Below are 14,287 nucleotides of genomic sequence, written 5' to 3'. Positions count from 1 at the left end.
ATAATGCACACATATAATTATGTTCTTGTTAACAAAAAGTATTAATGTAGAGGGAAGTGATACTTACAAAACCCAAATGGTGATGATAGAGGCGTCGAGGGCTTGTCGATGGTAAATGTGATATAAATTTTGGAAGTACACCCAGAAGTCGTCCTCCCCACGGAAGAAATCATGGTCACGATACTTAACTACAAACATTTTCCCTTCGTCTTTCGCCATTCGCAGGTACTATCTATGCAAATTGAACATCTGCGTGCCTAGACTTTTCTCCTCTTCCTCAGTGACAAAAGGTTTTCCATGCTGGAATGGAGTAATAGTGCGAGCGACAGGGATTTTTGCCTCCACATGCCCCGTTGCCTCCTCTAGCGTTAATCCAGTTTCAAAAAGAAATATTGCAGCCTGTAGGTCCGCCTGGAGTTGTACGTCCGTCGGGTGTAGGAGTGGCAACCCTGGCACCCGGAGGGCTTCGAGTTCTTTTTGTTGTATGCCAAGCTGAGGAATGGTCTTGCCACATTTTTTCTTCAGATTTCTCACCTCGTGTGCCTTTGTCAGAGTACGATCATAGTCCGAGGGTAAGCTTTTCGGTTTTGGTGGGTTGTCTAGGTTTGCGAGAAGCTTTTTCCCTAGTTCTAGAGGTACTTTTTCCCTCGGCGGGGGGACTTTAGGCTTCAATTGTTCTTTTATATATCGAGCAGTCTCCTCTTCCAACTCCTCAGCGGTTTTCTCGTAGGTTAATTGTCTTTCGACCGTTTTCTGCTTCTTCTTTGAGGGTCCAGCCGCTGAGAGGGATGTCTTTTTCTTTCCCTTTTCTGGTGCAGGAGGAGTTGGAGTACTCATGGCCCTTTGCGCCGGCGGAGACGGTGGTGAAGGAGGTGGCAGTGGGGACGGCGGTGAGGTAGGCCGCGGAGACGGGCGATCAGTCTGCACGGGAGCCGTTGTGCCTGCAGTAAGTTTGATGTCGGCCTTGCGCCATAGAACGACCCCGTGCAGTGCGTCTCCCAATGTCTTCTCTCCATCCCCTCCAACGAAGTCGAGCTCAAGATCCTCATTGTTTCCAACTATCTGCTCGACTGTGACGGAGGTGTAGCCAGGGGGTATCGGCCTTCCATAAATTGTAGTAGAAGGATTCAGGGGCAGGGCTGACCCGTATGCGACATGAATGGATATATTTATTGCTTGTACATGAAGCTCGCACGGTGTCGGCATGGTGACATCATCCACTGAATACCTCTGGTCATCTACCGCCGTTGGCTCAATCTGGGGTTGCTTTCCCGCTTGTACGTCGGGTGCCGCTGTATATGCACAGCTGCTGCGTCGCTGAGAGGCCGGGCTTATCACAACATCTCTTGTAAATCTATTAATTGCCTCATAATTCATAATAAATCTGATATTTGCATAATAAATATGATAATTGCCTAGAAAATCTGATAATTATCAAATAATTTAAATAATTGTCTAATAGTTAAAATAATTGTCTAATAAATTTGTTATTTGCTCAATAAATTTATTAACTGCCTAGTAAATCATTCAACTAAGAAAATATTAACTATGGTTTTAGGTGCACAATAATAAATCGTTTAAATGTACAATAATTTTAATTACTACATAATAAATCATTTAGGTGCATAACTAATTATTTTCATTACATAATAATTCAAATAATTGCATAATAAATTATTTAAATGCAAAATAATTCTAAATACTACATGATAAATCATTTAGGTGCATAACTAATCATTTTAATTGCATAATAAATCAAATAATTGCATAATAAATCATTTAATTGTCTAATAAATCAATTCATTGCATAAGAAATCTAATAATGTTCACAGAAAATATTACAAGACATAATCATTCAACTAAGGGAATATTAACGATGGTTCGCTTTACAATCATCCCTTCATTATGATCATGACGTGCGTACGGAGCCTCCTCTTCGGCTAAGCGAATACTTGTGTCAACCTCCACTGCGAACGGAGTCATATCTTCAACCTTATTGTATCCTTCTTCATCTGCGACATCGTCGACTCCCACAATTTTTCTTTTTCCTGCCAGAACAATATGGCGCTTTGCCTCATCTCCGGCACCTACAAAACTTGATTTATTCCTGGACTTGTCCTTTCTCGTTTTGCTAGACATGTCCTGCACATAGAAAACTTGAGTGACATCTTTAGCTAGGATGAATGGTTCGTCTTGATAGCCAAGCTCTTTGAGGTCTACCGTTGTCATTTCGTACTCGTCGATATCGACACCTTTTCCTGTGAGTTTAACCCATTGACAACAAAATAGAGGTATCTTCAACGGCCCATAGTCGAGTTCCCAGATCTCTTCAATGTAACCAAAATATGAGTTCGTTTGGCCACTAGAGTCGGTGGCATCTATACGGACACCACTATTTTGATTGGTGCTCTTGTTATCTTGGGCTCTTGTATAAAATGTGTAACCATTAATTTCATATCCTTGGTACATCAGGATTGAATTTGCCGGACCCCTGGCCAGCCAAGCTAGCTGCTCATGAATTTGATCGTTGGCCATGACTTCCTTCTGCAACCAGGTGGCGAATGTATCGTTATGATGTTTTGTAATCCATGTCTCAGACTTCAAAGGGTATATACTTCACACAATTTGCATGTGCTCCTCCATGTATGGAGCCACCAAGGCTAATTGTTGCAAAAGTGTGAGATGTGCTTTGCTCAACGTGGCATGATCTGTGGCATTTACTGATTTTCTTCCAAGTGTGCCCTTTCCAATCAGCCATCCCTCATGACGTGATACTGGAATCCTAATTGGGCAGAGTTCTTCCACATAGTCAACACAAAATTCAATGACCTCCTCTGTGACGTAACCCTTCGCAATGTTTCCTTCTGGACGAGCCCGATTACGAACGTATTTCTTTAGTACTGCAAAGTATCGTTCAAAAGGGAACATATTATGAAGGAAAACAGGACCGAGAATACCAATCTCTTTGACCAGGTGAACTAGAAGATGCGTCATAATATTGAAGAATGATGCAGGAAATATCATTTCAAGACTGACTAAACTTTGGACAACATCCTCTTGTAGCCTGCTTAAACTCGATGGAACGATTGCCTTCTGAGAAATTGTGTTGAGAAATGCGCATAGCTTTATGATTGTTGCTCGAACATTAGCTGGTAGAATACCTCTAAGTGCAACTGGAATCAATTGCGTCATCAACATGTGACGGTCATGGGACTTTACGTGTGCGAATTTCTTCTCTTTCAAGTTCAGTAGCCTCTTTATATTTGAAGAGTAGCCTGATGGGACCTTGATACTGTTCAAACAATCGAACATACTTTGCTTCTCTTCCTTACTAAGAGTGTAGCACGCAGGACCTAGATAATGACGTCCTTTATCCCTTTTTTCTGGATGTAGGGCGGCCCGTTGTTTCATACGTTGAAGATCTTGTCGCGCTTCCAATGTATCCTTTGGCTTACCGTAGACACCAAGGAAGCCTAGAAAGTTCACACAAAGATTTTTTGTTAGGTGCATCACATCAATTGCGTGGCGGACGTCTAAGACTTCCCAATAAGGTAATTCCCAAAAAATACTCTTCTTCTTCCACATAGGTGCACGTCCGTCATCACTCTGCACTGATCTGTTGTTGGGTCCTTTTCCAAATACTACTTTTATATCTTTGACCATTTCAAACACCATTTTCCCACAACGGTACCTAGGCTTGGTACGATGATCTACCTTTCCATCGTAGTGAGCATGCCACCTCCTTAATGGGTGCTTGATCGGAAGAAATTGACGATGACCCATATACACGATCTTCCTACAGTGCTTGAGGTACATGCTGTCAGTTTCTTCTAAACAATGGGTGCATGCCCTATAACCCTTATTGGATTGTCCGGAGAGGTTACTTAGTGCTGGCCAATCGTTGGTGGTTACGAAAAGCAATGCACGCAGGTTAAAATGATCCTCTTCGTGTGCATCCCACATACGAACACCCTCATCTTTCCACAACAATAGAAGATCCTCAATCAGTGGTTTCAGATACACATCTATATCGTTACCGGGTTGCTTCGGGCCGGGGATAAGCACCGGCATCATAATGAATTTCCACTTCATACACAACCAAGGAGGAAGGTTGTATATACAGAGTGTCACAGGCCAGGTACTATGGCCACTGCTCTGCTCACCGAAAGGATTCATGCCATCCGTACTTAAGCCGAACCTTATATTCCTCGCTTCATTTGCAAATGTTGGGAATGTTCTGTCCACTTTTCTCCACTGCGACCCATCAGCGGGGTGTCTCAACATATTGTCTTGCTTACGTTCTTCTTTGTGCCATCGCATCAATTTAGCATTCATTTTGTTCATGAACAAACGTTTTCAGACGTGGTATTAGAGGAAAATACCACATCACCTTGGCAGGCACCCTCTTCTTGACACGCATCCCCTCAACGTCGCCTGGATCATCTCGAGGGATCTTATACCGGCATGCGTTGCATACAGGGCATGAATCCAAATTTTCATACTCACCTCGATATAGGATGCAGCCATTAGGACAAGCATGTATCTTCTGTGCCTCTAATCCTAAAGGACAAACAACTTTTTTTGCCTCGTATGTTGTCTCCGGCAAGGTGTTACCCTCAGGGAGTAAGTTTTTTATAAGTTTCAGCAACTCTTCGAATCCCTTGTCAGACAAACCATTTGATGCTTTCCATTGCAATAATTCCAATGTGGTAGCCAACTTTTTTTGGTCTTGTTTGCAATCAGGGTACAACAATGTTCTGTAGTCCTCCAACATACGCTTCAGATCTCTCGATTTCTTTTCTGTTTCGCAACCTTCCTAAGCTTCGCGCAGCATCTGACCAAGATCATCTTCTACAACGTATCCTTCAGTATCTTCTTCAGGCTCACCCATTGCAGTGTCATTGAAAAAGGAATTATAATTGGCTGCAAAGTCAGGAATCATGTCCTCTTCTTCTACATTATTATCCAGCACAATTCCTCTTTCGCCATGCTTGGTCCAAACATAGTAGTTCGGCATGAAACCACTATTGAACAAGTGACTATGGATGGTTCTTGATGATGAGTAATCCTTCTCATTCTTACAGAATTTGCATGGACAACGAACGAAACCGCCATACTTGTGTTTCTCGGCCGCTTCTATGAATTCATGCACGCCATCCATGAACTCCTTTGAACGCCGGTCGTCCATGTACATCCATTGCCGACTCATCTGGGTCCACAATACATTTATATACATCATTGTACTGTACAAATAGTTCATTCATACTACCAATTTATAACAATATATTTATATAATTGATAATGCATATAACTATAATAAATAGATGCTATTCACTTATCAAATAAATTGAAAAACATATAAATACAATAATTTGATAGTATTCAAATATCAAATAAATTGATAACGTATATAACTACAATAAGATGCTACAAATAAAAATAATTATCACATATATAAACTAAATCAAGTAATAACTGTTTTTAAAAATTAATTGCTAAGTTATAAAGAAAAATAACTAACCTTTTTTTCAAAAAAAAACAAAAATTTGCCTCCCCTCACCCCACTCAGCTGCCATGAACAGTGAGTTCACGGCAGCTTGAGAGGGGGAGGGGCTGGGGTATTTATAGGCTCGGGCCAAAGGCACCAGTTGATTTAAATGACCCGGTGCTAAAATTAATTCAATAGAACCGGGTCAAGGCACCAACCGGTGCCTTAGGCCCGAGCTCCTGGCAGCTGCCACGTTTCATTTCCATAGGAACCGGTTATTCCTATAAACCGGTGCCTTTAGTGCGGCCTTCATTTGGTACCGGGTGGTGGTTCAGACCGGTTCCTATGGTGATGCATTGGAACCGGTTGGTACCACCACCCGGTGTCAATTTCCCTCCACTAGATCGTCGATGGCCAAAGGTACCAACTGCTGTTGCAACCGGTACCAATGGGTACCATCGGTACCGGCTGCAACAGCAGCTGGTACCTTTGGCCAGGACCGATGGCCCGTTTTCTAGTAGTGGATCATACTCTTATTTTTACCTATAGATATGTCATGATTTATGCTCTCATTTGTTGAATTAAAATGAACCGTAATTGGCCTCTAATTCCATCATATATGACTTGGTTTAAATTTCTAGTTCTATGATGTACTTGGTGACTTAATTGTTACATGTTGACTATGTTGTTGTATGTATATTGAGAGGATTGTTGTTATGGCTGCTTGCAGGTTTAAGATGGCTATCAAATCCTAGCTGTGCTCCAGGATGTAGCATGAAACGAAAATGACTCTAAGAAGGGCCTATAGTCAAAGGTGACGGGCAACATATGTCGCCCGTCACCGATGACCTTTGACAGAGGACGGAGCCTAGAAACATGGCCGTCACTTATGTTGTGTGGCAAAGGTGATGGGCTTCATCAGACAAAGGTGATGGCCACAGAGTTCACACGGGGGCCTGGTCAAGATGATAGGTGAAGCACTCAGATTGAACCCCGTCATCTCAAACCTCACATAGGTGACGGGCTTAGGCCTGGGATAAAGGTGACGTGCTCTTTTCCCATCACCTTAGGTCGATGATGCCCGTCATCTTTGACTCTTTTTTACGTAGTAATCTCTTGTATTTAAGGATGAAGGGAGTGCACACTAATATATACCGATTCACGTTTAGGCACCTGTCTCACTTAGTGATGGGAGCTATTATTCGATCTCCATGAGACCTAGTGATGTGAATATTCCTACTCTTGCTGCTGCTAGTGAGTCCGTGATTCACGACAAGGAGCCAATTAAATCATCAATCCAATTTGGTTCTATCCAGAATAATATTGTGGGAAATTTCATCGTGATGGGGATAGATCATTGCAATTGTTGGTCTTCAACGAGGAATGCCTAGTAAGCACAAGTCATCAGCTCGCGTTGACTACGTCCTTATCAGGTGGTATCAATTTTGCTGGGTTGCTCATGGCACATTGCGCTAGTTTGAGGTGATGGATCCTCATGATTTGGACGTATATGCTGAGTTTGTGCCCACACTATATTCAACAACTTCTCGATCTGAGTACTATAAGTGGGAGGATGCTATTATCAGTTGTTATATGATTGGTGAATTGCCATTAGACCAGTTGGCAAATTTGGCAAAGCAAAGTTTCTCTCCTAATGTGTCATTATGGTTGTGGAGTTTGCGACGGGAACATGGTGATGACTATTGTACTTCTTGGTATGAGATGAGGAGGTCCTACGACGGCGATTTGCTCCTCCTCCTGAGCCAGAGAAGAATATATTATCAAGCAGTGGGAGTTCTTGTATGGTTGCTTCTGAATTTGCTTGTGCTACACAATTTGAGAAGAATGCTTCTACTCACCAGCCGGCTATATTGGAGTTGCCTAGTGATCTTCCTGCAGCAACATCCATTGTTGAAGCAAATGTCCCAGTGAATGCTAGTGTTTCTGATACACTTGAGCAGCAAGTTTGTGAAAATTCTTGTGATGAAGCAAATAGTGAACCATTTACAGAATCTAATGATGATGCTTTGGATGGTTTATCTTTGATGTCCCATGAGGTGTGTGGTGATGGCACAATCGTTGATATGAAGGGGCAGCGTTCCAATATTTTTCAGTCAGAGTGCAAAATCCATGACAAGGTATGCAAATTAATTATTGATGGTGCTAGTTTCACTAATGCTATTAGCTCAGATTTAGTACATGTCTTGTCCTTGTCTACGTGGAGGCTTCCAACGCCTCGTTACATGCAATGGGTGAATCAAAGTGGCACGTTGAAAATTACTCACATAGCGAGAGTAAAATTTTCAGTGGGAAATTATGTTGACTCGGTAGACTGCAATGTGGCGCCAATGAGTGCGTATCATTTATTGTCGGGTCGACCATGGCAATTTGATCTTGATGCTACTCATGGTGGTCGTTCCAATAATTATTCATTTGTGCACAAAAGCGTTCATCATGTGCTCAAACCAATGCTTGAGAGTGCTATTAAGGCTGATGTATTTGCTACTTCAAAAGTAAAGAAAAAGGTTTATGCAATTATCCCAAAGCCGAGGACGGCTTTGCTTCCAGAGGGAGAGAATGATGTGAATATTCCTACTCTTGTTGCTGCTAGTGAGTTCGTGATTCACGACAAGGAGCCAATTAAATCATCAATCTAATTTGGTTCTATCCCAAATAATATTGTGGGAAATTTCATCGTGATGGGGATAGATCATTGCAATTGTTGGTCTTCAACGAGGAATGCCTAGTAAGCCCGAGTCATCAGCTCGCGTTGACTACATCCCCATCACCTAGCCTCCTCTAATCTTGTATATATACGATTAAGGGAAAAGTCTGATCTACACCCGCGAACTATCGCAAAAGTCCGATTTTTAACCTTCAACTATAAAATCGGACAACATAGGTCATCCAACTGTCAAAACCGAGCAAATTTGGCCCTTAGAGTGGTTTTTAAGGTGGTTTGCATTTTTTTCAAAAATATAAAAAAATCTAATTAGATCTAAAAAATCAAACTAATTCATTTTAAATCAGAAAAATATGACACTAGTACCAAAATTTAAAAATGTAACCTATATATTATTGTTCCATTTGCTTAGTTATTCAAAAATAATAGGCATAACTACAAGCAACCAAATTTTATGAACATAAAAAATTGGATCTGGATAACTGACAAGTGTTGTGTTAATAGATAGGTTACTTTTTAAGAAACCTTTTGATACCTATTTCATAATTTTTTGACTTAAAATAAATTACTTATAATTTTTTTAGTTTCAAATTGAATATTTTAATTCTGAAAAAATGAAAAAATACCTTCAAAATGAAGCGTCTCCTCATAAGAGAAGACTTAAATGTGATACCAACATCAGTCCCAGGAGGCTGATGACACATTTATTACATCAGATGGTTCATCACTGTACAACTCTACGCGGTAATGGGCAGTGAAGCGCTACTATCGCGAGGATTACAACTAAAACCCACACAACTACATTAACTATGAAGAGGGGGTCATCAGAGTCTTGTGCCATACGGAACATCCTGTGGGTGCCCTATCCACAGGCAAGGCTGGGTACAGGACGGTACCCTACTCGACGTCTTCGGGAACGTAGTATGGATCTTCCTCTGAAAAAAATTAAGAATGGGGTGAGTACAAACGTACTCAGCAAGTCCAACCACACCCACGGAGGGGGTATAAACAGAATATGATGCACAGGGTAAATCAAGGGTAAGGCTAGGGCTTAATTTGCGGTAAGCAATATTTTATGCAGGGGTTCATTTGAAAGAAAGGGTTTTCAAAGCAAGTTTTTCTTGCACCGAGTAACACGTAGTGTTGATCCACACATGATCCAAGTTTTAAGCTGCTACCGGACTCCTCGTCCGCCGTAGCACACGTCACAACTGCCGGACACTTTTCCCAAAACCACTCACACTTACCCATCCCAAAAGAAACACTAGTTGCGTGACCACACCGTAACCCGCCCAGTACCTTGGGCATGGCTATTCGAATAGATTTCAACTCTACATAGGTGTGCAACTTTACCCACAAGTGGGGTACCACAGATCGAACACCGTAGTGTCGGTGTAGATCCCAACAAAGCCATTACCCACCTTAGCTAGACATGACTAGCCATCACGGGATCCACCAAGGGGTCGTTGACCTATCACAGAGGTTTTAACCGGGGCATAAGTCACACAGAGCTAATCCCTTCTCCTTGATCACCCATTGCTCTCAGCTCTCCTGATGGCTATCAGACTAATCAGTGGGGTTTATGCAAAGCCGTTGCCCATTCAACGGTTGAGTGGTTTGCACGATAGTGGAGTTAGGTGAGATGACATACCAACTCGGTCCTTAATTGTGACAAGATGGATATCTCCCTTCCTTGCTCTGCCACACAGGCACGAGCACACCCATCGGCAAATCACACAGAAATGCCATCCATCCTGTCTAAATTCATCTTTCGAAATTCCACTTTTCTCCCTTCCCACACACGCACACATTTTCTTTATAAAACAAGTTGTAGTGTGTATAAGGTCCTAAGCGTTCTAGCAACGATTAACGTCCAAACAAAACACATTCAGACATTAATCTAGGTGGTCAAGGAATGGTTATAACAAATCAAGGGGTGGCTATCCAACCATGTTTTCAGCAGGCAAAACATATGCATTTTTCTAAAACAGCCCAATAGGTTGTGTTTATAAAAATTAGGACAAAAGCATGCATCAAAGGATGGGATTGAACTTGCCGTCTTCAAATCCTTCCGGTGGTTCCTGATCGAAGTGCTGTCATTCGGGCTCGCGGTCGCAGAACTGGTCCTCGTTCGCTTGCTCGCAGTACTGCTCATCGATGGGCTCTCCTTCATTCACATCGTGATCTACGACGTATACAAACAAGCACACAATCAAGAAAAAGAAATAAAAGCTTTATCGTTGAGCTCGAATCGGAAACAATTAAGATATGGAGATAGAAGTAATATTTTTGGGTGGTTTTCTAATGGCATGGCCAAAACCATGTTATGAGAGGCGTGGTAAAGTTTTAGGTCGATCTGAGATTGTTTGGCGCATAAAATGATAGGTTATATAAAGGTTCAGGGGTCAAATAAGGAGTCAGTGACCTGTTTGTAATTATTTCTGAGAAGGTAGGGGCTTGATTGGTATTTTAGAAATTACCCGGGTTATTTTGAAAGAGGTCAGGGGTTCGTTAAGAAGTATATTTACATGAGGGAAGGATTTATTTTGAAATATAATAAAGGGAAGGTTTATTTTGCAAATAAGCCATAGAGTGGAAGGGTTCTTATTTGAATGGGAACAAAGGCAGGGGGTATGGGCATATTTGTCCTGTCTTCTTCCTTCCCCCCCGCTGAGAAACAGGGGAGGGGGTGGCGCACGCCGGCGGCGGCCTGGGCCAGCGGCTCGGGGCGCGAGGGCGGCTCCGGAGTGAGGAAAAAGAGAGAGGGAGGAGAGAGAACCCGTTCCCCGGCCGTGGCTTGGGTCGGGGTGGTCCGAGGCGGCCCGGCCACGAGAGCGGGCGGCGGTGAGCGGCGGCGGCCGTGGTGGCGCCGCTGTGGAGCTTGATGGCAGCCAAGGAGAAGGTGGAAACGGGGAGGAGAGCGAGGGGAATCTATTGCGCCCTCACCTTGGGCGGAGGTGGAGCGAGGAGGCGGCTCCGCGGTGGCTTGTGGCGGCGGCTCTGGAGCTCGGCGTGGCGGCGCTGCGGAGTTAGGGAGGAGGGGGCGTGCGGAGGTTGTGGTGGCCGTGGTGGTGGAGAAGCGGCGCTGGGGCCCTTTTATAGGACGAACAAGGCGGTGGGGCGGTGGAACGCGGCGGTGGCGGCCGGCGAGCAGTGTGGGGTGCCTTTAATGGCGCTCCGGTTGCTTGCGGCTGTCGTGGAGTGGCGCACGGGTGGCGAGGCGGGCGCAGAGGTGACGGGACGCTTCGGGCAGGTGTGAGCGGCAACAGGCGGCGCTGTGCAAGCACAGGGGCGGCCGGCGGCGAAGGCGAGGCGCCGCACGTGGGAGCTGTGGCCTGGCGCGTGTGGGTAGGGTAGGGCGCCAGCGGTGGGCGGCGCGGCATGCAGCGTGGCCACGCAGTTCGCTTGCGCACGTTCCTGGGCGGAGGAGTGGCGGCGGGTGGCTTGGTAGCGGGCGGCGCGGCGGGTGACCCGGCCGCGTGGAGCACGCGCGTGTGCGCGCGGCAGTGCTCGCGCAGTGGCGGTGCTTGGCGCGGCGGGTGCGCGGGCCAGAGGGGAGACCGGGAGCGGGGGGCGCGCGCGTGCGCGGGCGGCGTAGAGGCAGGTGCGCGTGCGGGTGTGGCGAGATCGGGCATGCGCGCGGCACGGGAGTGCGTGCGCGTGCACGCGGAGAACAGTGCGTGGCGGCGAGCTGAGCAGTGCGCGGGGGAGAGCGGCAGAGGGGAGGGAGGAAGGAGAGAGGGAGAGGAAAAAGAAAATGGAAAAAGAAAAAGGAAAATGGAAAATGAAAAAGAAAAAGGGGTAGAGAGAGAGAAGAGAGAGAGGGAGAGATTCGCGCCGGCGCTAATCGCGGCGACGACCGCAGGGCCGGTCGGCCACGCTCAGCGGTCGCATGCGCGCGCGGACGAGGCCACAGGGAAAACGGGTCGGGGGGTTGGAAATCGGACGTTTGGAACAGAGAAAGATTCCGGGAATTATGGTTCAGGGTTTTAGGAGTATTTTGAGCTCAACGATGAAAAGTTTTTGGAAAAATATTTTAGCGCGTGATTTAATTTTGATAGATTTTCGGGATGTCACACAAAACCACCTAAGGGGCTAAATTTACCCGGTTTCAACAGTTGGATGGCCTCTGTTATCCGGCCGGTTTCGTAGTTGAAGGTTGAAAATCAGACTTTTCTGATAGTTTGAGGGGGTAAATCAGACTTTTCCATATGATTAATGATGCCAAATCATAAAGCAGAAAAATTCTCTTACATAAAGTATTAGACAGACAGTGTTACGGCTTGTGGAACACATCCTAAGGTGTGGACAAAATTGGTTAAAAAGGATTTTAGATCCACATCATCGATCAAAACACTACAAGCTAACTTTTCAAAAATGTGGATGCTACTTTGACATGGCTCCGGTTTTCGTATGTGTAAAGGTAAACTAACGTGCTTCGTTGGCTCGTATCAAGAAAAATGCCAATAAAAATGAGTTGCTGACATTATCTTTCCAACACATACTGCATACTTCCAACTAAAACGAGTCAGCATAATTGCGTCGATGCCATGTCATTTCCCTTATCTAGGCAAAACATTGCTTGAGCTTGCTGATCCAGTTTGTGTATAAATAGATCCTTAATCCATGGTTGTTCCATCGCCCATACCTTCGGGATTAACTAGCAACTTATTACAAAGTGAGACACATCAACAACCTTTTCGTAGCAATGGCGGCTAAGATGTTTGCCCTCTTTGCTCTCCTTGCCCTCTCAATGAGGGTTGCTACTGCATTCACTGTTCCACAATCCTTTCAACCTATCTCACCTGCTATTCCACTACTTTTCCCACCAACATTAGCTGCGGCAGCTGCACACCCATGCGCACAGCACATTGCACTGCAGCAGGCACTCACGTCAGGCATCTCCATCTCTTCGGCCATTACCATTCAACAGCGGTTGGCCTCCCTGCAGCAGCAGTGCCTGGCACAACTAGCAATCCAGAGCATCACAACAGTACAACAGCAACAGATATTTAACCAAGTGGCCAACCCTGCCGCCTACTTGCAACAGCAACAGTCGCTACCGTACTTGTTCAACCAGCTCGCTGCGAACCCTGCTGCCTTTTGGCAAACACAACAACTACTACCAAGCTTGTTGAACCAAATCAATGTGGCGAACCCTTCTGCCTTTTTCCAGCAACAACAACAGTTGCCATACTTGTTGAACCAGCTTGCTGCTGTAAACCCTGCTGCCTTTTGGCAGATACAGCAGCTGCTACCAAGCTTGTTGAGCCAGATCGCTGTGACGAGCCCTACTGTCTTTTTCCAGCAACAGCAGCAGTTACCGTACTTGTTTAACCAGCTTGCTACCGTGAACCCTGCTGCCTTCTGGCAGGAACAACAGCTGGTGCTAAACCTATTCAACCAACTAGCAGCAACGAGCCCTGCAGCTTACTTCCAGCAAGCCCTCGTTCGTGGCGCCATCTTCTAAACAGTCCATGAGTTGTAATAGGTCAATAAAAGGTCACATGAGAGCATATGTGATTGATAAGAAATAAGCAAAGTATTATTAAGGCATTGCCATTTTATTTTTATATCTATGTGTGCTTTCTAATGTCGTTATGTATGTACAGTCGAATAAACAAACTCATCCCTAAATAAATATGATAAGGATCACTACGGGATACAAGGGATTTGCGGAGTGCTAGAGGCACTCGCAAAGACCCTCAGCAAACGCTACACGGCAACCAAAGTGACGACAAAGAGCTGTTTGGTGAGTGCAAAAGAAGTCACTTGGCAAAGTGGTAACACTTGGCAAAGTGGTATTTTTGCCGAGCGTACCCTTAAATGCACTCGGCAAATAGCATATATATTTGTTGAATGTCACTAACAGACACTTGGCAAAGCACTAACGGCTGTCTCGACCGCCGCATGGCAGTTGCCCGTGGAGGGCACGTGCTACTCTTTTGCCGAGTGCTTTATTGGTGGCGGCACTAGGCAAATAGACTCTTTGCCGAGTGCCCCTTTTTGAGCACTCGGCAAAGAGCTTGTTTGCCGTGTTGTATGTTAGCCGTGCATTTCCAGGCACTCGGCAACTATAGGGTTTCCAGTAGTAGACAACAATTCGTACATCCAGT

The 14,287-nt window shown here is 44.9% G+C and overlaps 1 protein-coding gene across 1 annotated transcript; it reads left to right on the top strand.

Moving 5' to 3' along the window:
* The first annotated feature begins 12,815 nt into the window (after positions 1 to 12,815).
* LOC120651170 (zein-alpha PMS1-like) lies at positions 12,816 to 13,744 on the top strand. The gene has a single exon (XM_039928561.1). It carries the CDS (start codon positions 12,880 to 12,882, stop codon positions 13,639 to 13,641), a length of 762 nt encoding a protein of 253 aa, XP_039784495.1. The 5' UTR covers positions 12,816 to 12,879; the 3' UTR covers positions 13,642 to 13,744.
* The last annotated feature ends 543 nt before the right edge of the window (positions 13,745 to 14,287 follow it).

This window comes from Panicum virgatum, chromosome 9K (genome assembly GCF_016808335.1).
Source record: "Panicum virgatum strain AP13 chromosome 9K, P.virgatum_v5, whole genome shotgun sequence".
Classification (NCBI taxonomy): Eukaryota; Viridiplantae; Streptophyta; class Magnoliopsida; order Poales; family Poaceae; genus Panicum; species Panicum virgatum.
Note: the sequence above shows the minus strand (reverse complement) of the source record. Positions and strands in the feature narration are given on the sequence as shown.